Source organism: Vanellus vanellus (genome assembly GCF_965231255.1).
Source record: "Vanellus vanellus genome assembly, chromosome: Z".
In the NCBI taxonomy this organism is placed as follows: Eukaryota; Metazoa; Chordata; class Aves; order Charadriiformes; family Charadriidae; genus Vanellus; species Vanellus vanellus.
The window spans coordinates 57,224,081-57,246,245 of record NC_138908.1 but is presented as its reverse complement, the minus strand read 5'-3'; the positions used below and the strand labels follow the sequence as shown (position 1 = coordinate 57,246,245).

Here is a 22,165-nt window from a genome sequence, read left to right as displayed (position 1 = left end):
ACAAGAGTGTTACCTTTTCCTTTATTCAAAGAAAAGGAAACCATACTTGCAAAGCAACTTGAAACCATTCATTTCAGTGCTTGTCTCCAGTAATAGTGCTTTGGGTACGTGCCCAGCCCATATTAAAATGATTGGATAGAAACACTATTTAACTAAAATGCATTTGCCAATTTGTCTGAAGGATAAAGTTGTGCTTTAAACAAACCATACTTCTTTGAACGACTAACTTTACTGGTCATCTGCCTCTCCTGTGCTTATACAAACACGAGATCAGTGTCTAGTCGTGACTGGAACATCTGATAACTAAATGATTTATATTTGTTCTCTGAATAGTGTTAGAGTTTGAAGGCAGTCTTCCAGAATGGCAGAATATGACTTGGAATTGAATTGTAGTAGAATTTTTTTCAGATGCTGGAAAATTTTGAAAAAATGTTGTGGTATCTAAAGATACAGTGTGACATGAGGATTTTTTGAAGGCTACCAGGGTGACCAACACTGAGAGGCAGTGCCTAGCTTCTTTGCACTCTGTAGGGTCCAGATGTATTCAAACACCTGGAGGTCTTGTTCTGAACGCTTGCTACCTTCTACTACATGCCTTCTTGCATTAATTCTCTTCATTGGTGGGAATTAGGTGCCCAGGTTCTAAATATCTGTTGTAGCTTTCTGGTTGTATGTATTTATATGAATTGGAGGAAAATTTCTGCTGGACGCATACATCAACAGTGTTTTTCCATTTTTCTACCTACTCAGTGATCTATTCAGTGGCCATTAAGGGCTAGTACGAATTTGACCTAGAATTAATTTCAACGCACAGTTTTTTAATATATCTAAACTTGATATGAGTGTATATTTGTGTTCAGTACATGGGATAAAAGTAGAAATTGCAAGAGTCTGTATAGATTTTACTCATGCAGATAGACTACATACATATCTTACCAGTGTTTCTCTTTCAGACTGCAAATGGATACATCTTATTTTTTGAAATCCCCTCAGCAAGAGACAAGTATCTTTATGAGCCAATGTATCCCAAGTAAGTATTTTAAACTTTCTATGCATCCCCTAAGCAGACTTGATGATAAAAAATATTTCCTTTCAAAATATGTTTTAAAACTTTATATGAAGTATCATTCCTATGAGTTCAAGTCAGTTCAGGGAAGAAGGTGGTCTAATTGGTTTGCTGTGCCCTGCTACGATTTTTTAGGTCCATTTTATAAGCTCACAAAGTCCTAAAGAGCAGGATTAAAATTGTCTAATTTTATGATTTGAGGTAGTCTGTTGAATTTGTGATCTGTAACAAGCTTTAATAATTCCTTTTGAGTAACTCAGTTGAATAAATCTTGGTTTTTGGGAACTATTAGGGTGTAATATTTTAGTAGATTCCTCTCTGCCCCCCAACTTTGTGATAATGTAGAGATTTTTGAAACAAATAAGGAATAAAATATCAATATTTTGGAAAGAATGTGAACCAGTTTTAGTGAGATTATACAAGTATTTTAGCTGCAGTATGTTCTGTTGTCATTATCTTATTTTCTGTATTGTGAATGACAATACATTTTATGTGTTAAAATATGGCTGTATGTTGGATGTATTCCTGGTTGACTCAATTGACTTCTACTAGGATTTGGCAAAACTGGAAAATACTTAAGACAAATTAAAACCTTAAGGTGTGTACTTATGTGTGTCTCTGTGTGTTTAGGTAGGCAGAATCTGTAGTTGTTAATTGGATCAAATTTGTCCAAAGAAATAATAACACACTCTTGATTTCTCATTGGCTATAAACTGCTTATATATATATATATGTATAAAACCTTCATCATTATGATAATGCTAGCCAACTTAATTTTAATTTTTTTTCATATTCATAAAACGAGTTGAAGTTCATCAGTAGGTGTCTCCAAATGGAGATCTATGAGGAGTGTTGGATAACCTATGGTGTCATGTAAGAGGAAAATGTTTTGATTTTTTTTAAAACTGTAATTGTTAAACCATGAACATCAAAGAAAATAAAATAAATCACATCTTCATGAACATTTAAATTTTAAATATCTATTCCTTTACAAGTGCTTATAGGAAGAAATGACTTAGCAGGTAGTAAATGATTTCAAAGTGATTTCTTGCTTCATTGAATTGAAAATTTTGTGTTTTACTGCTGTAATGCATCTTTTGGCCTCTGAAATAGCCCTCAAAGCTCTGTAATTAAATGGAATTTACTATTGCAACTTATGTGTCTATTTTTTTAAAAACTTAAGACTAATGTAAACAAGTCATATTACTTGCCTTTTCTGAGACCTGAATAGCATTTTTCAAACTGACTTTTCATATCTGACTTACTATCACCAGAAAAAAAAAAAAGGCAGGCAAACTGTTGCTGCAACCTGTTGAAATATATAAAGTGATAGCATAACTTCAGCTGCCCATAATGCAAAAGACTAAACAGTAGTTTATGGTATGTTCTTCTTGTTCAATTTGAAAGTTTTGTTGTTTTTTTTTTTTGATTGGCAAAATCTGAAAATATGTGGAAATATGTGTAAAATATGCAATAAGAGTTAAAAAAGAAGCTTTGAAAAGTTTGTTTACACACATCACATGTAGGAGGGTTTGAAAATATTTATTAAGCAGTCAATGACTAACCAGTCTAACTTTCACATAAAACATTGGTAATTGATTTGTGTTGTCAACATGAAAGTCTGTGTTTTATGAAAAAGTGCTTGTTAGCTGTGTGTTGAATGGTCTGGATGTTAAGATTTATATAGCCCAAAAGGGTATAATGCTGATTTTTGTGGATGAATAAGACAAGGTGTTTGTCCCTACAGTGCTTATGATAGGTTGCTTATAATCTCCTAAGACTAATGCATGTGCTTAACTTTAAGAAGATGAATGATCTCACTGAATTTACTGGGATTACTAGTCTGTCTATATTTAGCCCTCAATTTTGAAAACCTATATGAAATTACTACTGTACAGGTTATATTAGATCGAAAGAAAGACACAGGCATTTGTGTGTGAATTATGCCTGCTGTGATTAATGTCAAATTATTCTATAAGCTATTATAATGGAATGATACAGCAATGTATGCTTGCAACCCAGGCAGTCAACCGTATCCTGGGCTGCATCAAAAGAAGGTCAAGGGAGGTGATTCTGCCCCTCTACTCCACTTCACTCTCATGAGACCTCTCCTGGAGCACTGCATCTGGCTCTGGGGCTCCCAACATAAGAAGGATGTGGACCTATTGGAGGGGGTCCAGAAGAGGGCCACGAAGATGATCCAACAGCTGGAGCACTATTCCTATGAAAACAGCCTGAGAGAGTTGGGGTTGTTCAGCCTGGAGAAGAGAAGACTCCAGGGTGACCTTGTAGCAGCCTTCCATTATCTGAAAGGGGCCTACAGGAAAGATGGGGAGGGACTCTTTATCAGGGAGTGTAGCGATAGGACAAGGGATAATGGTTTTAAACTGAAAGAGGGTAGATTTAGATTAAATAATAGGAAGAAATTCTTTACTCTGAGGGTGATGAGACACTGGAACAAATGGCCCAGAGAAATTGTGGATGCCCCATCCCTGGAAGTGTTCAATGCCAATTTGGATGGGGCTTTGACCAACCTGATCTAGTGGGAGGTGTCCCTGCCCATGGCAGGGGGTTGGAACTTGATGATCTTCAAGGTTCCTTTCAACTCTAATCATTTTATCATTCTATGAACTTTTTTTTTTTTTGTTGTGGGTACAGTATACTCACTGGCAGTCTCACTAATTCACCTTTTAGATCAAGTAAAAAAACAAAAACAAAACCAAAAAACCACACAAAAAAACACACAAAAAACCCCAAACCACCAACCAAAAAAACAAAACCCCAACCCCAAATGAACAAACAGACAAAATCCCAGAATTGAAACTTTTAACTTTCTTCTGGCCTATGTTCATTTCCCAAAGACATTATTTCACTGAAATGCTAGAATTTCATTTCTACTGGACTGAACAGTACCAAATTAATTTTGTTAACTCTGAAGCCATTAAAAGTCAGTGAAAGGCCTCATATGTGACTTGCCTTGCTTGAAAGGGCACCTCTTACTGTTTCCTCCCTCTGTAACAGTGTGTTCTTGGCTCCTTCCTCTGTGTTGGCAGCAGTGATTATGCAGCTGTGCCATAAGTAAAGTCGGGCTGCTGACCTGATGGGGAAACTAAGCCTGCCCGTCTCCGTTCTTTACCCTTCCCTGCCCCCTCCCCCGGATTCCAGTAGCTTAGCTTCTAAGTTGGCATAGAACAAAAGGCTGGCATTAGAAAACGGTGACCTTGAAGTAGCCCTGAATAGCAGCACTGGGAGCTTCAAAAACATGGGAGTGACTGCTCCATGATACTTGTATGATAAATCTTGTATGATGGTTCATGGTAAAGCAATTGCTTGCAACGTTTTAACTCTCGTGCAAATATTAATTACGATTAGTCCGGCTCTGTGTTATGTGGCTATTTGTCTATGTTAGGCAAAGTGAGTGGGAGGGTGGTGATTTCTGCAGAGTGTAAAGGTGTAAGCCTGTCCTTGTATTAGCGGTGTGATAGAACAGCTGCTGCAAACAAGTCAGTAAAAACAGAGAAATGGATGGAGAACAGGTTCAAATATAGTTCTCCACACTTTGCATATTTGAGGTAAAGGGTTTTTTGTCTAGCACTGTTCTCTTTGGACACCTCCACAACATACCAGGAAGTCAAGAGATATTGTAGAATATAATCAGTTGTGGTTTTGTGGTTTTGTTTTTCGTTTGTGTTTGTTTTTTTTTTTCTTTTTAGCTAGTGAGCACACTTCTGTCAGTGCTCTTAAAAGTTCAATCTTATTCTACTTTTTAAAATTATTAATAATTCTTAGTGTTGATGAACTGTCCATACCTACTAACTTTTTGTAAGCAGAACAAAGCCTGTTCTGTAGTATCCTTTCTTTAAATAATAATGGCCAGTTCTGACAGCAACAAAAAATTTCAACGTAGTGACTACAAAAATAAAGGAAAACTCTCTTAATACAACTTCAGCTTGAACAGAATTCCGAAGCAGTGCAGGTCAGCATACTGAGGTGGTCATGCGCTGGGGGCACGCATCACTAACATCCTCAGCTGCATCAAAATCGTGGTGCAAGATTTTCTGGTTTAGTCACTATCCTGAAGCTGAACTTGTGGTTAGGCTTGAAAGTGAAAAACATAGTGGAAGGTTGTGTTTAAATTATCCTGTCAGCTTAGCTCTCATTTAAATGAAATGTGTATATTTTACCGTAAGTGAAAAAAGAACATCAGAAAAGGTGATAAAGTATCTGATAGACAGCCACTTTCTTGACTTTAGTTATTTTTGCAGTATTCCAGATTGGGACACTGGTAGCTGCAGTAAAGTTACAGCTTTATGTGGTATTGGTACTTTTTAAATAACTGCTTTAATATTTTCTTGATAATGATTGAGCCTTGATTTGAAGAGAGTGACCAAAAAAGCTGAAAATAAAAATCACTCCTCATTCATCCATATGGGAGAGGAATGTTTGTGGAGAACGAGTGCAGTCCTTCCAGTTCATAGGTGTTACTACAGAGTTGTTACTATATGTGGCTATTGAGCAAGATGATCCAGAAGAGCTTGCCTCTATTTGAGCTGTTAACAGAACTATCCTAGCATACAGTTATTGTGTAAACTGCAATTACACCTGTAATAGTGTTTTGCTGGTACAGCTTGAACCACATGCCTCAAGGTAAAAAAAACAAAACAACAAAAAACAAATGACAGAACTGCATGGGAAATGACAGAAACACTTTTGCTGTTTATAACTTGGTACACGCTGTCTAATCACAGTGTGAGGGTTTTTTTAGGGCCAAGTCTCTCTCTTCTCTGGCAATCTGACCAACACAGGTTTAGTAGAAGAGCTAAAGCATAAGTTGAGGCTAAGCTTTCATTGTGTTTGAAAGCAAGAGTCTGCTTCCCCTTATCTGTTAGTGGTGTTAAATAACCAGATTTTGGTTGAGTGAACTCACCCTGCCTCCTGCTATTGTTTATTTAAAACCAGGCAGAATCAGAGTCTAGGAAAATCACTTTCCTGTTTAAAAATACCCATTTGGCACGACTTCCTCCTTTTCATAGCAACCAATTGTAATGGTCTTTATATTCTGAAATTCAACGATTTAATGAAAGTGCTGGAGTTCAAGATTATCAATGTTTGTGGCTGGAGCCCACAAAACCTTTTAAGTTTGTTCTGTCAATATCTGAGGGCATAGCTCTTAGAAATTTGAGATTATATGAAATACTTTAGGATGGTTGAGTGGGAATTTTTTCAAAATGCTGGCTATTTGATACCTTTACAGGATTAATAAGTTTAAAATATACTTATGTAGATATGGCAAGTGTTAAGGTACTGACCTTTTCAGCATTGTGCACTTTTGATGTAAAATCTAATATTAGATTAATGTCATAAAACAAGTGCTCATATCATAAGCACAGCATTCTGTCATGAATTCTGAGTATATTTATATATATAAAAAAGGAAGCTTTTAAAATTTTTGCTGGAGTTGATAGCTTTTTGTCAAATTGTAATATTTGAAGAATGTTGTCAATTGCAGTTCTTCTATAGAAGGAAATATTTCTGGCTGTTGATATTTGGCTAGGAATTGCTAGTCTGTTCTTGGAGTGAGCAGACATTCATGCTCTATGAAAAGGTGAAGTATCCTGCCTAATTTGTTAAACTAAAATCAGGAAAAAAGGCAGTAATTGTGTGGGACTTTTTTTTGTTGATGTTGTTTTCTTGTTTTTGTTTGGTTCAGGGTTTTTTTTGTGTTTTTTTTTGTGTTTTTTTTTGTTTCTTTTTTTTTTTTTTTTTTTTTTTTTTTAAATTGAGCCAGAATAGTCTGCAGCTTCATTCCAGCTCTTAGAGACTTTGCTCCAGTTCAGAGCAGACTTGGAAGAGAAACAGTATTGGCCATTAGCCCACATTCTGGGATACTTTCCTGCAGTGAGCACAAGTACAAAGTCCCACTTCAATTAGTTCAGTCTAGTTTTACCACCATATTATGAAAGTCATTACAAGATAAAACATGAAGAATATGTATGGTAAGATAATAGAATGTTAAAATAAAATTAATATCCACCTGTGATACACTTAAAAGTGGCAGCGCATACAAGCAAATTTGTAGCTTTGTAAGCTGTGGCAAGCTACAGTAATATTTTTTTGAGTAGTTCCCAAACAAATTTGTACAGATACTCCTTTGTTTCACAGTGAATAAATGTGTAACACCGTCACAGTAGAGGCTTCCCTGTACTGAACTGTTAGTTATTTCTATTTAAAATTTTGCAAGGAGAGCAACATAAAATTTGTCACTTGAAGAGACAGTGTGCAGTGACTTAGTGCTGAGGATGTTTTTGCTTTTAAAAAAGGCAAAACCTAAAAAACTTTACAAGGCTAATAAACTAAACATGGTAATTGGAGGCTCTTTTTGCCTCAGATTTCTTCATATCCTCAAGCAGAGCTTGCATTGGGAGGGGTGGTGGTGGGCAAGTGGTATGAATGTTGTATAAATTTAGAATAAGATCTCAATACTGTAGATTTTAAGTACCTGAAAATACTTAAAACATTGAAGTTGTTTTCTAAGCAATATGGGCATGTGAACAAGCTATATCCTGGTTTACAATTCTGTAGTGTTGCTTATAGGTACGGTTACTTACTGTATTTGTGTCCTAGTGTTTCTGGCACTTTTCAAAGCTTTTTACTTTTACTTTTTTACTTTTTTACTTTTTTTTACTTTTTACTTTATAGCAAGATGGTTTATAGGTGCCATAAATTACTTCATCAGTGGAGGTTTTTTTTCCTGATTCAGCGGACTTAAGATTAGTGTGTACAAAGGTTTTGAACTTTAAACTATGCAAGGGTAAATGAGGTGTACAGTTAATTAACTTACTAAATAGTTTTTGTTTGGAATTAAGCTTGTACTAAACTTTTAACAGTGTGGTTTTCTCTGTAAGTTGTTTTTGGCATTGGTTGGAAAATGTATTTTAAAAACTAGAGTAGTTGTAGAAGTTTTTTTTAACCACTCTGGCACCTGCTAGCTCTTAGTGAGGTTCAGGAAGTTTAAAATGTTGTCAAGAAACCTTTGCAACTGGAATAATAATTTGGTAAACTATTTGGCTTTTTTACATGAATAGTTGATTAATATGCTAGCTAGTTATTTCTCTTCTCAAAACACAGAAACCTGTTATTACTCGATTGGGTAGAAAAGGCTGTAGTAGAATTACTTTTCTAAACCCTTATTAATTCTTTATAGTTGTTTCCATAGACTCTTTCTAAATTCTTGTTTGTCCAACTCTTGCCAATCTGTGTGCGTATAGCTCTGGACCCAGCCAGACGTATTTCATCTTCAGCTGGTGGCTGCCTGCAGTGTGTGGTGGAGAGATACGTGTTTAGGGGTGAGAAGATGCTAGTTCTGTGGAAATCAAAGCTCAGAGTGTAACTTGGTTTACTTGTTTGAGAACTATTCCTGAAAAGAATGGTGGGTAGTGAATTGAAGAATCACACATTTAGAGGTGATGATGCAGGCTCTTTGAATCAGGTATAAAAAAAAATTAATTCCTCAGCTCTACAGACGATGTCTTCACATGAACCATTTTAGAATAGTTACATTATGTAATTGTGCTAATGCAACAATAATAGCTGTAGTCATTTTTTTTTGCTTTTGTGACTTCAAGGAGAGCAACTCAGTTCTTGGTGGTGTAAATTAATTTAGAAACATTGTTTGCCCTATTTTTCTCACATGTATAATGGTCTTAGTAGTTGAAACATCAAGGTGTTGGGGTTTGGTTTTTTGTTGTTCCCCGACCCCCTCCCCCCCCCCAAAGTACTGCTGAAGAAGCTGTGTTAGCAGCAACAATTAAGAATATTGTGCCCCCAAAGTAGTGTAAAAACATTTTACCTTTGTATCAATTATTGTTTGTATCAATTATTTGTTCTAAAGATATTTACTGATGAGCAAGTCTGGAATCTTTAATATTTTTTACAGTAAAATGTCTCCATTACTTCCCAAGCAGCTGTGATTTGACTAGTGGGAATGGATGCTATTGACTTGTTTGTTGTTTCTTTGCTTTTTTAATTAATGCACTCTCTGCCATTAGCCACATTAATTTTTTTTGGTAGCGTGATGTTTGTTGACTGTGGGAGCATCTCTGAACTTTTCTAAATTATTATCCAGCCATAACAGCTACCTATACTACTATGATTACCCAATAGTAAGGTGGAAACTTAAACCCTAATCTAATGCTATTGCTACCTCTGGAATAGAATTCCCCGGTAATTAGAAGAAAACAGTGAACATTATGTTGCAAAATTATAGACTTAGAACAGACTAAAAAAGATGATGTGTTATATCTTAATTGCAAATAATGAAGATGTCCTTAAGTATGTCCTTTCAGGTTCTGCAGTAATTAACTTCTTAAATATTTCTACTACTAAAAGTAACTACTTCTGCTAGCAGTGACTAAGTCTGGTAATGATATTTCTGAGTGGGTTTTGTCCATGGATCATGCTGTGTCACTTAACTGCTCTTCATGTAGTGGAGGACATAAGTGCAGTACTGTGCTGGTAGAAAAATCAGCTGGCTGGTGTCCTGTTTCCTCCCTGAACCTCCCCCTCACCCCAGATAACAAACTCAAGGAAATTCTTCTTCCCAGCTCAGGGGAGACTAGCTTCCTATGCTTCTGTGTGGTGCTGCCTCTTCTTGAATTCAGGATGCTTAAGTTTTGTTGTTTTGCTGGATATTTTTTTTTTTTTTTGCGGGGGTATGTGTGTTTAAATGCACTTCTCTGTTTTCTCATTGTTGCTTCTTGCATCACAGTTTGAGCTTACAGTTTTTTCTTCGAACAGAATCAAAGTGTTACTTCCACAGCCACTTCTTCCCCTGTGAGAAGACCAAATGAATACAAAATATTATGACTGCATGCTAAGAATTTTAGCAGTTCACGTATTTGTAGGCTCCTCTTTCATTTTGGGGAAGTCACAGTAGAACTGAACAGAATACTGTATAGTGCTCTGTTTTCTGTGAACAAGCATATCACATGCTAAATAGGGAACAGAGAATGAACCTGGTGTTTAAAAAGTACACCTAGATCTTCAATTCAAGATTTGAAACTTCCCCATAAACCTTGTATTCTACCTTTTAAAAAAAAAAAAAAAAAAAGACTGGCATTCGTAATCTTTCCATGTTTGGAGTTTTCTTGGGTTGCAGATGTAGTTAGAGATTTTTAAGAGATTTTATTCACGGGTTTAGTTACATTAACAGATACTGTGCGAGTAGAAGTGATTATGTTTGTTTTGACATGCAGCTGGTTGGTCACTGCAACGTGTCCGTTCCTCTCAATTCTTGTGCAAAAGTGGTTTACTTAAAGTTTGGCTACAACGGGTAGCAGATGCTGATGTGGCAACCCAGACCAAACATTCTTTCCTGCTTCCGTCAGCAGTGCACATTCTTCGTTTAAAGGTCAAAGTAACTTAACTAGCAAGGCTGACTCATGCAGATGTGGACTATATAAATGCAGCGTACTTTTGATTGTGCCCCTTTGCACCCATAGTAAGGGTTTCTTTTTGAATCAATGAATTTTGACGTAATCACAGGCAATGAATTAAAGTACTGACATTTTGGACTTTCAGTCACGTTGATAGTGCCTCAATGGAAAAAGATACACTCCGCAGATGGTAAGAAATTTGCTGAAACTAGCTCACAAAACAAAAAATATTCAAATATTCTTGCAAACTATTTTTATCAAAGGTGTTCAAAGAAAAAGAAGCCTGCCAACATGGAGACTTGGAATTTCTCTTCCAGCAAAAGATGTCTTTTAAACCATGTTGTTCCCATTCTGGCTTAATAGTTTGTGCTGCGCAGAAACACTGTGTTTACACTTGGTATATACCTCAGTGGGTTACAACAGGCATATTACATGGTGTGTTATGGGTGTGTAACGGTAATGCTTATGCATTACATAACCCTTTTCTGTCCATTTTAGTCTATTCTTGATAACCCAGAGTAATTTCGTCTTGCTTGGGAGTATACTGTCGGGACCTATATGTCCACTTGCGTTGAAAGGCATGTCTACAAACACCTAGGGTTTTGTAGTAAGTGTTTCTCTAACCCCAAGGATGCTGCACTGCAGATAGTGACATAGAGATTTGAAGGAGTTAATCCTGTATGATATATGTTTTTATCTGTGAAATCCCTGACTCTAAAAGATACCAGGCCAAATCAGGTGGATTTGGCTTCATGAACTTCAAAAAAAAAAAACAAACAAACACAACACAACAACCCCACAACACTAGTATTAACTAGTTACCTTTTTTGTAATTCTATTTCAGGCCTCCTGTCAGTCCATGATAGCTGGCTTATAGGAAGGGCTATTCTTTCCCAACAGCTGTATTAGTAGGTTTTATGTTTAATGCTAATTTGCTACAGGGAGATATATTCTTATGAATTACTGTAATAAATGTCTACCTGTTGGGTTATGCATACTGAATTAATAGTATAAACATTGATCTGGCAAAAGGACTTGAAGAAACATGAATGTTTCACAGTCTGTAATATCTGTAATGCATCTTTGCAGAGAATGAATTGGAGGAACTTAAAAATTCAACACTTAATTAATGGAAACAGTTGAATACCATTTTATTGAATCAGAATCTGCATTAATATATATCACTTATTTTAGGATTATTAAGATGGGCTACACAGCTATTGTAATGTTCTTTGTCTTATTTTGCTTACACACTCACTGTAGGCATATAGATAGGATGATATGACTGCCTGAAATTGTCCTAAATACTAAGTGCTGATTGTGGCACGTTGCATCTGACTGCCTGGTGTGTGTACATATATCGAGGGGGGAACTCACTGTAATGTAAGTCAGTAACTCTTATGTGTTTTGAAGGACATCTTGTTTCAATTGTAGTATTTCTCTTTTATTTTAGAGGAAGCCCACATCTGAAGGGAACCCCACATTATAAGGAAGAACAATGTGCTCCTTCATTAAATCTAGAAATGAAGAAAGTGCTGGACTTGCAAGCCTCTATCACAAGGTATGCTCACTAATCATGTCTTGAGTATTTTTCTGCACATAGCAGTTATTTGTTAAAAAGTGAACTCATGGAAAAAAACTTATAGTAAGTATTTAGACTTATTCCTAATAAGGACTAATAGTTACTGATAGTAGGTTACTAATAGTAAGTCTAAGGAGGTGAAAAAGTAAATTGCTGTTTAGAAATTCTTTTTGTGCTTGGCAATACTGATGTTTTTAGCATATAGAAGTATATAGCACATGCATGTTCAGTATTACATTACGTTACTATAAATATGTTTGTCCTTGGGCTTAACGTATGGATCGGAGATAAAGGTGCACAAGAGCAAAGCTATACATAGCATTTCAACATTTCTCAAGTTGCCTGCAGATGGACCCTATTTGTCCTGGGAAAACTTCTTGGTTCTCTCTTCCCTTTTTTGTGGTGACTGCTTTCCTTATTTATAAGCTTTGAATATGCTAAATGAGTGTGTGTGTGAAAAGTTGGTGAAACTGTATAGTGGTGGGGTGGGGTGGAAAAGTAACAAAGTGCAATTTGGGAAGAGGCCCCATATGAGAAAATTGATGTTGGAAGAAATCCAGCACATACTGGAGAAAGCTTTCCTGGGAAGCTGCAGGTTGTTTTCTGCATCCAAATAGATTAACAGTAGTTTTCAGAATTTTGGAGGTGTTTGGGGAAGGATTTAGGAGAAGTCTTAATTTCTGCTTAGACCATGGATTAGAAAGTGTTGTGGATTATTTACAACCTAGGCAATATTGGTAACTTTCTAAGATAGACAAATAATTGATTTTTGGCAGCAATGTCTTATTTTTAGTCAAAAATATTAAAATAACATTCAGCAGTTCATATACCAGTTAAACAATTACTCTAACAATACACATCTGTTCATGAACTCTCATTCCTGGAAAAAAATAGACACATACCATATTTTGTCAGTTTGGTACTTTTATTCTCTAGAAGACTTAGGTACTTAGTTTGTAACTTATTTGATGTAACTTCTCAACATAGTTGCTTATACAAGAGGCAGTAATACAGTGTTTGTTACATTAATTGATTTTTTTTTTTTTCTGTGACATTGGTTTGAGATGCAGTTTTTTTAGAGAATGACAAATACATTTGTTAGTTTGCAGTCCATGTTAGAGGATCTACTTGTTGCTACTGCTGATGGATTTCTCCATCTTGTTCACTGGGATGGTATGACCAATGGAAGGAAGGCCATCAACCTGTGCACAGTTCCATTTTCTGTGGACCTGCAGTCTTCTCGAGGTAGGTTTTGAATTTTCTTATTGGTCATGGTAGTTAACTATTGGCAAAATATCATCTAATATAAAATATTATCTCTGTTCTCAAGCAGAGATGAGAAAAATGTGCGTTTTGTAAATGTGAACAAAATAGCCTGTTTAAGTTAGTTTTTTTCTGTGAAGTATTAAGTAAATTACTGAAAAGTCTGGCTTGCAATATCACTGCGGTGACATATTTTAAAATTACTGGTATTTTCTCAGCAGGTTCATTTTTGGGCTTTGAAGATGTCTACATCAGAGATATGGAATACTGTGCCACACTTGATGGCTTTGCTGTTGTTTTTAATGACGGCAGAGTTGGTTTCATTACACCAATGTCAAGTAGATTCACTGCTGAGGTATATTTCCTTTAGTATTTCTAGCATGCACTCTACAATAAACGTGTTTTCCTTGGTCTCTGCATTTCAGTGAGCTTTCTACATTAAATTCTGTTCAGCTGCAAAGAAATATAAAATTTAGCAACTGCTTAAGAGAGAACATAAGAACAAGGCTGTATTTCATACCATAATTTGAACTGGATTGTTTTAGGGCTTGTACCTGTCTATGTGAGAGCATAACTGATAAGCAGATTTAGTTTTTGTTTGTTGCTTCAAAGTGTCATCGTAGTTTTGAGTTCTTCTTACTGTCTGTGTGATGGACTTCGTGTTGCTAGTTATAAGTGGGGTGGGAAGAGGTGGTTTCTCCTATGGCAAAGTATCATAGGAGCTATTTCTAGATTTCAGCCGTAATCAAGTCTGATTCTTCTCATAGTGACAAGCGTACTTCAGAATTTGTTTTAAAGGAATCTTTTCCAAGTTAAGTGTTTTCTTACCCCTAATTTAGCCTACAAACTGTACTACATTTTGTCATTAGACAAGGGTTTGATAGTCTATCCCAACTCCTTCAAACACTTGCAATATCTGCAATTTCAGATGTTGAAGATGGGCATTTATATTCCTGTTTTGTTTTCATCCTTGGCACCGTCTACTGATTTTTATGTATCAGGGATATTCTTCCCTTACAGTTATTGACTTGCTTTGGTTATTCAGAACTCAAACAATTTCCTTACATACTGGCATCTTTCTATAATTTTTATTAAGAATAAAGAAACCAGTTTTACATATATAGGATTTTGTTTACCTGAGCCATGTCAGTTAATCTTGAAGGTCAACTGGCAGGTCTATAATATGACGTACATGGATAGCACATGGGTAGATGATGACTATCATGAATAAAATCAGTGTTTAAACAAAAACTCTGCAAATTCCTTTCTTTACAGCAGCTCCATGGTGTTTGGGCACAAGATGTGATGGATGGAACTTGTGTGGCAGTAAATAACAAATACAGGCTAATGGCATTTGGATGTGCCAAGTAAGTGTTGTAATGCTGGTTCGATGTGGGGGACAGGGGGAGGCGGAAATTATTTCATTATAAAGCTTAAGTACTAATTTATTCTTATCAAGTTGTGTTGCAAGAGCTGTAAAAATGAAAATGGTCAGTCTTCCTAGAAATGGTATAATCTGCTTTATCAAGAAGGTAGGAGGGACGAGGAAAGAAGTAATTGCCTGTTTGAACTGCAATTGGAATTAATGCTCGCTGTCCAGCTCTGGAAATACATTAAAGGGTGGCTGGACCAGTACCAAGGATTGGAAAGTGCTGCTGTCCCAGTTAATCTCAAAGCAGGATTATAAAGTCAGTTTTAAGCAGCTAATTGTAATAATATTGGATAAGAATCAGCACTTTGCACCCAACTGAGAAAATGCTCTGTGAAGTGTTGATTTGGTTGGGAAAAATGTTGCCTGTTTGAGTTACTGTGAGTCCTTATAAATTTAATGTTGCAAAAGTGCTTTTAGTTGTGATGTTTTGCTTGCTGCTCCTTCAAGACAGTTCATCCTGTATAATATTGCTTTAGCTGGTCTAGAGTGCAGCTTTATAAAATTGTATTTTATTTGTTTTTAGAGCATTTCGAAAGATCTGGGTGGTTTATTCTTCAACTGTCCTTTTAAGAAATAGTATTCTTGGTTGTAGTAACAATGCGGTATGTTGGTGTTTGCCTCTGAAACAGGAATAGTTACTATAATTCATTGGTCTCAGTATGCATTAGTACACTCCTGATAAAACTGAGTGAATACTGACTTCCCTCATGGATTGTCTTGCAGTTCAAAGCCATAAATATATGTGGATTGCGTGTGCATGTGTATTTTCAGAGGATGAAATACTCCTATGGCATTGGTTATTAGTGTTTTGGGTCCTCCACAGCCTTCTGTAAAGAATTTTACAAATTTGTTTCATAAAGTTTTTTGAGTGTTACTTCACACAATTTTTCAGTTCTAGATAAATTTGGTATTGGTGAGAAAAAAAGCAGCTTTTTATTAACTTCTTGAAACTGATGAGAAATCCAAATGATCTGTAGTCTAAAGCATGTGTAATCTCTTACAGCGGCTCTGTGCAGGTTTATACGATAGATACCACCACTGGCGCCATGCAGTTTTCTCATAAATTGGAGCTGACACCAAAACAATATCCTGGTGAGCTACTTTTATTGCTAGAATTTTCCAGCTGTTTTTAGGGTATTAAAGAATATTTTTATCCTTGGCTAGTTAACAACTATTTGTTGTTTGTATTGTCACTGATGCGATTAGTATTTACTCTGGGATGTTTGTAGTACTCTTGCACATTTGTTCTTTAGCTGTTTGCTTGTAACTGACTTCTGGATGTGTTTCATATGGGAGGATCTGGGGTTGGTTTTGTGTTGGTGTGTTTGTTTTTTTTTGTTGTTGTTGTTTTTGTAAATCTGAATCTGAGCTAGCAGTTTACAGACAGTGCTTCCTGTTCCTTTTTAAATGCTGTGGATCTTAGTAGTTCCCATATGTAGTCTTGAGGTTACTTTTGCATTACTCACCTGAGAAAATGAGAGATTATTGTAAAATTGATAATGACTATAATAGAGGTGTGAATTAACTTGAAACAACTGACATGTAGAGTACAGAAAAATAATTGAGTAATCCAGCACCCTGCCTGAACTGCAGTGAACAAAAGCTCAGTGGAATTTTCCATGTAGTAGTAATGAGTATTGTGGGCTTGAGAGCGAGGGACATATAACGTGGGTAAATTGTGTCCTCAGCTGAAAATGAATGTGCCTACTAGGTTTCAACAAAAAAAATAATCTGTAAATAACAGAGTTTTACAGTTATGCTAAGTGCCAAAGGAAGAGGTTTGAAGCATGACTATAAAATCCTCTTTTGTCCTAAAAATCATTTTACCAGAACTGCAATTCTATGGTTGTGTCATACCACAGTGTATTTTTGGCCTGTTTTCATGTATTCTTAGTTTCCTATGAAACCAAACATGTATTGGAAAGAAAACATGAATTTTTCATTTGCTGTTTATGCATTTTGAGATGGTCGGTTTGCAGCAAAGAAGTTAATTGAAAAATCAAATATTTTTTCCATACATTTTTGTTTCTATTCTTATGGTGAAAGCTGTTGAAGAACATTTGATGTTTTTCACATGGTATTGTATTATGTTTTTAAACAGATATTTGGAATAAAACAGGACCTGTTAAACTAATCAGATGGTCACCTGATAGCTGTGTTGTGATGGTGACCTGGGAATGTGGAGGCTTATCCTTATGGAGTGTTTTTGGTGCTCAGCTTATCTGTACTTTAGGAGGTGATTTTGCGTGAGTATCCTTAATGAAAATGTAAAATGTTTTATTATAAACTTTTATTTTTCTAATTAAAAGCATTTAATTCACTGAATTAGCTTTTTACATTTTTTTCCATTATAATGCCTTAGATATTGGAATCATTGAATAATATTTAGGAGGGGATTATTTGAATATAAATGAAAATCTGTTATTTTCTTTTTGTAGTGGTCTTTTTGGCCATAAAAGCAAATTACCCTAAAGGCAGGGTTTAGCTTCCAAATATTAAAATTCCCTCAGTGCCAGTATGTATTTGCTGAAAAGGTGCTAACGTCCAGAAATCATGATTCAAACAGTTTATGCTAGACATCTGAAAATTGCATTGCCTTTTATGCAGTGCCATGGATCAAACAGGTTTTATAGTTTGAGGTGAGGTTCAATATGGAACCATATGACAATGCAAATATAGGAAGATAATATTTTGATGAAGTTATTTCCAAACTCAAACTTGTTCTGTTCTGTTTTTAAGGTATCAGTCTGATGGTGCCAAAAAAGACCCTCTAAAGATCAGTTCTATGGTAAATATGGATGTAAAAATACTGTAATAGGGTGCCTGTTAATTTTTTTAATTATTTTTAGTAAAACAGATTTTCAGAAATTAAAACTGGCTTTCTTTAGCTTTATTACTTTAAAAGAGTAAGATGCCTTTACTACACTTCCTAACACCAGTGTTGTATTAAAGGAAGAGGTAAAAAGGTACAGCTGATGATTTTTTTTTTTTTTTTTTCCAATGTATATGCCTGATCATGAAGTGTGCATGATGTGTCTTTTCCTGGCTTTGCTTTTAATATTTAGAATGAACAATTTTGGTTTCCCTTAATCTCGCTCTTTTTTTTTTTTTTTTTTTAAATCTGGTATTGTATTTCAGTCTACAATGTGAATCTAACCAACAATTACTGTAAACTTACTTATTTCGCTAAAACGACTACCTTACCTTTGATTGTTGAAGTAGCTTAACTCAGAATATGAACTCAAAAGAAACTTAAATTATATTGTTTTAATGCAAACTAATTAATGTGAAATTCTGCTAGTCTGTCAAATCAATAGATGTTGATAAATAGCAAACACAACCTTCAAGGCCTTTTGTATAAACTGTGATGGCTTTTGTACAATACTCCTAGAACGTTTTTTTATTTATGTATAGTTCCTATGAAGATTGACAATTGTAAACATGCATCCCAAGTGGATGTATGTTTGCAAGGACAGTACAATGTACCTTTTAAAAAAACCCCAAAGACTGAAATTCTGATAGCATTGAATTTAATGAACAACAACTAGTGTAATTTCAGGGATCGAGATTTTTTCATACCTGATTCTGTTTATGGATTTTTTGTTAGTTGCTTTAAGCTGCAAACTAAACGGTCTTCATTACATATATGGATGTCTTGCATAGTTATTTTTTTAGTCAACATTTTTTACATAAAGAAAAGAATTTAAGCTATATTCTTATTGTTCCTTGTGGATTTTACTGCTATGGGTACTTACGATTTCTATGATGATACATTTTGGAACACCAAACTGTGTGGTTTTTTTACCAGGCTTACGTCTGTCATAAGATCAGTTACAATAAGTTTATGTAATTCTTGTTGTCTGAGAATATATAGTGTTGGGTTTGGTTTTTATTATTATTATTCTTTTACATTCAGACCTGGGGATCAGAAGGGTATAATCTGTGGGTTATTGATGGGAATTCTTCCTCAAACACGAAGCCTGAAAAAGATGCAAATAATGAAGCTCGCCAATTTGGTATTCTGCAGTTTCATTTCATCAAGAGCGCACTCACTGTTAATCCTTGTATGGTAAGGTTTTGTTGTTGATAAATATATCCTTATTTTAGAGCATATTTCCAGTTTTCAGGTGACCTATGAGTTATTCTTTTAACAGGTTTTGAGTCTGTTTTGCAGCCATTAGATTGGTCTTCTGTTTTTTATCATAGACCCTTTAAAATGGTACTTGGAAAATATTGCTATGCAATACTGTAACATAAAACCTACAAGTATATAGTGATATAAAAACTGAGAACTGCTGTAACATTTATTTTTCATATTGTTTATGCAGAACCTGTTAATGTGTTGATCATGTGTTTTCCTTTGTGTTCTGTACATGGAGTTCAAGGTTGCTTTTGGTTTTTTGTTGTTTTGTTTTTAATGTAGAGTAACCAGGAACAAGTCCTCCTTCAAGGAGAAGATCGCTTGTATTTGAACTGTGGAGATGCAACACAGGCTCAGAGTCCCAGAAATACTTCAGCACACTCTGAACATAAGCCTACCAGAGAAAGAGGCCCATTTTCAGATGGCAGTTTAGATTCTCAGGGTTTAAGCACTTTACTTGGACACAGGCATTGGCACGTTGTACAGGTAATTGTCACTGGTTGCCCATATGTGCTCTGTGCTTGTGAGACTTTATGGGACTGGAATTTGCAGCTGATCTCATCACTCTCTGCCATACCCTTTTCCTCTAGTGTGAGATCATTACTTTTTTATTTTCTCTTGGGTTTCCCCTGGTACAGCTCTCTTTTATTGCCACACAGTAGAGGAATGTTGGCCATGTCAGCCTTGTGGCTGTGAGTTTGCATCCTAGCCAATAAAAAAAAAAAAAAAAGTCTTTTTGACTTCAGGAGGGAGTATTTAAATTATTTTCCTATGCTCTGAAAGGGACAACAAGTGCAACATGCAAGAAATCCTTTAGGGGTTTGTTCTGTTATTTATGCAAATTGTTTTAAGCATATTCCACTGATGAATACAGCCTTTGGACAATGGCTATGATTTCAAGCAGTCTTAGATGGCATCTATTTAAGCATGCAATTAAAGATTCACAATATCAAGCTTGTGAATTATTTTCAGGGGTAGTAATGGCACAGATTCTATTTTCTCTGTAATACAGAGGAAAAATTCAGTAACTTTTAATCGATATTCTTATATGCCTAGAGTCAAATGCTGTTTATGTCAGGTTCTAGATACTGTTGAATTTCCACTTTAGCTGGCCAGGTAGCTCTTCTGTCTTCTGAAACTGGCATAAGAGGGGGAAGTCCTTATTCTGTGTAGGAATAAAACTAAGACAATTGGAATTACTGTGGGGAGCAACATACCCGTGAGAACAACCAGTGGCTGGGTAATGAGCCTTACTGCCTTGTATCAGACCAAGGAGTGGAGTTTGAACCTGGATTTGTATCATCCCATGTGACATGAAGAATCCAGGATCAAGAATAGTTTGACATATCCCAGTTAAGTGCTCTTCTGAAAAAGCTTTTGGATGTGCTGGTGTGTATTTCTGATGGGATTAGAAATTTCATCCCAACATTGAAAGTCCCTTTTGAATGCTGTGCTTACCAAAACTTGTATGTTCCCATGAAAGTCCTGTTGGATGAGAAGTACCTGGGGAGGGAACAGAGCAAATTTTGACTATCAATCCGTACTATAGTATTAGCTGTTGTATGTTGTTAATGCATTTCTGTATTTCTTGTATTAAAAACAGGCTAATATTTAGGCTTCAGTAACTTTCAGGGGTGGGTGGAGGGGGAAGAAGTATCTGTATTTAAAAAAGAAATCCCAACACTAAAAACCTTTCAGCCTGTGTTTTGGAAAAACATGGACATTCTACAAATTCCTTTAGAATATTAATTAATCACTACTTTAATGGTGCTTGGTATAGTTATGTGGTTTTGGTTTTCTATTTTTTTTTTTTTTAGATTCATAGTACATATCTAGAGAGCAACTGGCCTATAAGGGTGAGTTATTTTAAGCATATTTTCTTGCTTCTTTAAAAATACTGGGGTTTTATAACTGTCCCTTAGGGTTGGATGAGCTCTGGAAGATGAAATCATTGTTTTAAGTTGCAGAAAGAAGAATATGTGTTGGGCAGTAAAGCAGAAAACATGAAGATACTTTACAAGTTTTGACTCTGACATTATATTGCCTTGTAGTGATGTACTTGGATAGGATATATAATTTAAATAAGTTCCCTTCTGAAGTCCTGGGTTTTTTTCTGTTTGAACAGTTTTCAGCTATTGACAAGCTTGGACAGAATGTAGCTGTTGTTGGCAAGTTTGGTTTTGCACATTATTCTTTACTCACCAAAAAATGGAAGCTGTTTGGAAACATTACCCAGGTGAGGGGTTATGGTACTTTATTCACGTATACTGGTGAAGTTGTATTTATTGGAATGTGACTCTTGAAGAAAATTAAAAAATATCTTATTCAGATAAACTACCTGTAGACACACTTGGGGATTAGGGATGCTGGTTTTGCATTTGGTTTTCATAAAATGGCTGAAACACTTACCTTGTGGCTTTGGCACAGTAATTTGTGTCTGATTTTTAAAAAGTTTCCAAATCCAAGTGCATATAGTCAGACACTTACTCCCATATGTCTTATCTGAGAGTTTGTGTGATATGTAGCTTTGAATGTCAAGCTTGTAAATTCTGGCCAGAAGCAGAAAACTAATTGAGAGAGTTCAGGGATGCTGATAGCATAAGGAACTGTGAAGCTGTGTTTTGTGAGATGTTTGTCCTTCATGTATTATTCCTTAGTACTTTGGGGTTTTTAAACAACAAAAACATCATATACATAGATTGTCTTGCCACTATCAGCAAAGCTTATAGAGACCATGTATGGCTTTCAGAAATTCCCCATAGAATATATGTGTGTGTGTATAAGTATATAAAAAGTACATATATATATGTAATTTGCTTGCTTTTTTTTCTTTTCAGGAGCAGAATATGATGGTAACGGGTGGCTTGGCGTGGTGGAATGACTTCATTGTTCTTGCATGTTATAATTTAAATGATCATCAGGAAGAGGTGAGGTATTTTTCTTCAAAGTAAATAAATCAGAATACCAGACCTGTTCTACAGTAGTATTATAAATATGAAAAGCTTGATGAGTAGGTGGCTTTTGGTCATGTTCAGAAATTCTGTATTTGTATGAAGTAATTCTTTGCAGAAAAACTTATTTTTATATTAAAAACTATTTTCTGTTGACTACAATGAATCTACTCATTGTTCTGAAAACTTTGTGACATTGTTGCATGTTAGCATAAAACTAATGAATAAAATGCTTTCCGTATGTTTGTTGTTTAGTACTTCAGATTTGGCTGTACTGTTCTTTAACCGCTTTGGAT

At 35.5% G+C, this 22,165-nt stretch overlaps 1 protein-coding gene across 1 annotated transcript in view; it reads left to right on the top strand.

Moving 5' to 3' along the window:
• RIC1 (RIC1 homolog, RAB6A GEF complex partner 1) overlaps positions 1-22,165 on the top strand; it is a gene marked incomplete at its 5' end in the record, with an annotated part of 46,803 nt that overhangs the window by 10,642 nt on the left and 13,996 nt on the right. Inside the window, 13 exons of the mRNA XM_082498120.1 lie at positions 954-1,030; positions 11,954-12,061; positions 13,185-13,327; positions 13,564-13,700; positions 14,621-14,712; positions 15,781-15,869; positions 16,879-17,023; positions 17,517-17,565; positions 18,694-18,846; positions 19,201-19,404; positions 20,736-20,774; positions 21,044-21,154; positions 21,756-21,845. Of these exons, the coding sequence (XP_082354246.1) occupies positions 954-1,030; positions 11,954-12,061; positions 13,185-13,327; positions 13,564-13,700; positions 14,621-14,712; positions 15,781-15,869; positions 16,879-17,023; positions 17,517-17,565; positions 18,694-18,846; positions 19,201-19,404; positions 20,736-20,774; positions 21,044-21,154; positions 21,756-21,845 (1,437 nt within the window). The remainder of the gene's footprint in view (positions 1-953; positions 1,031-11,953; positions 12,062-13,184; positions 13,328-13,563; positions 13,701-14,620; positions 14,713-15,780; positions 15,870-16,878; positions 17,024-17,516; positions 17,566-18,693; positions 18,847-19,200; positions 19,405-20,735; positions 20,775-21,043; positions 21,155-21,755; positions 21,846-22,165) is intronic.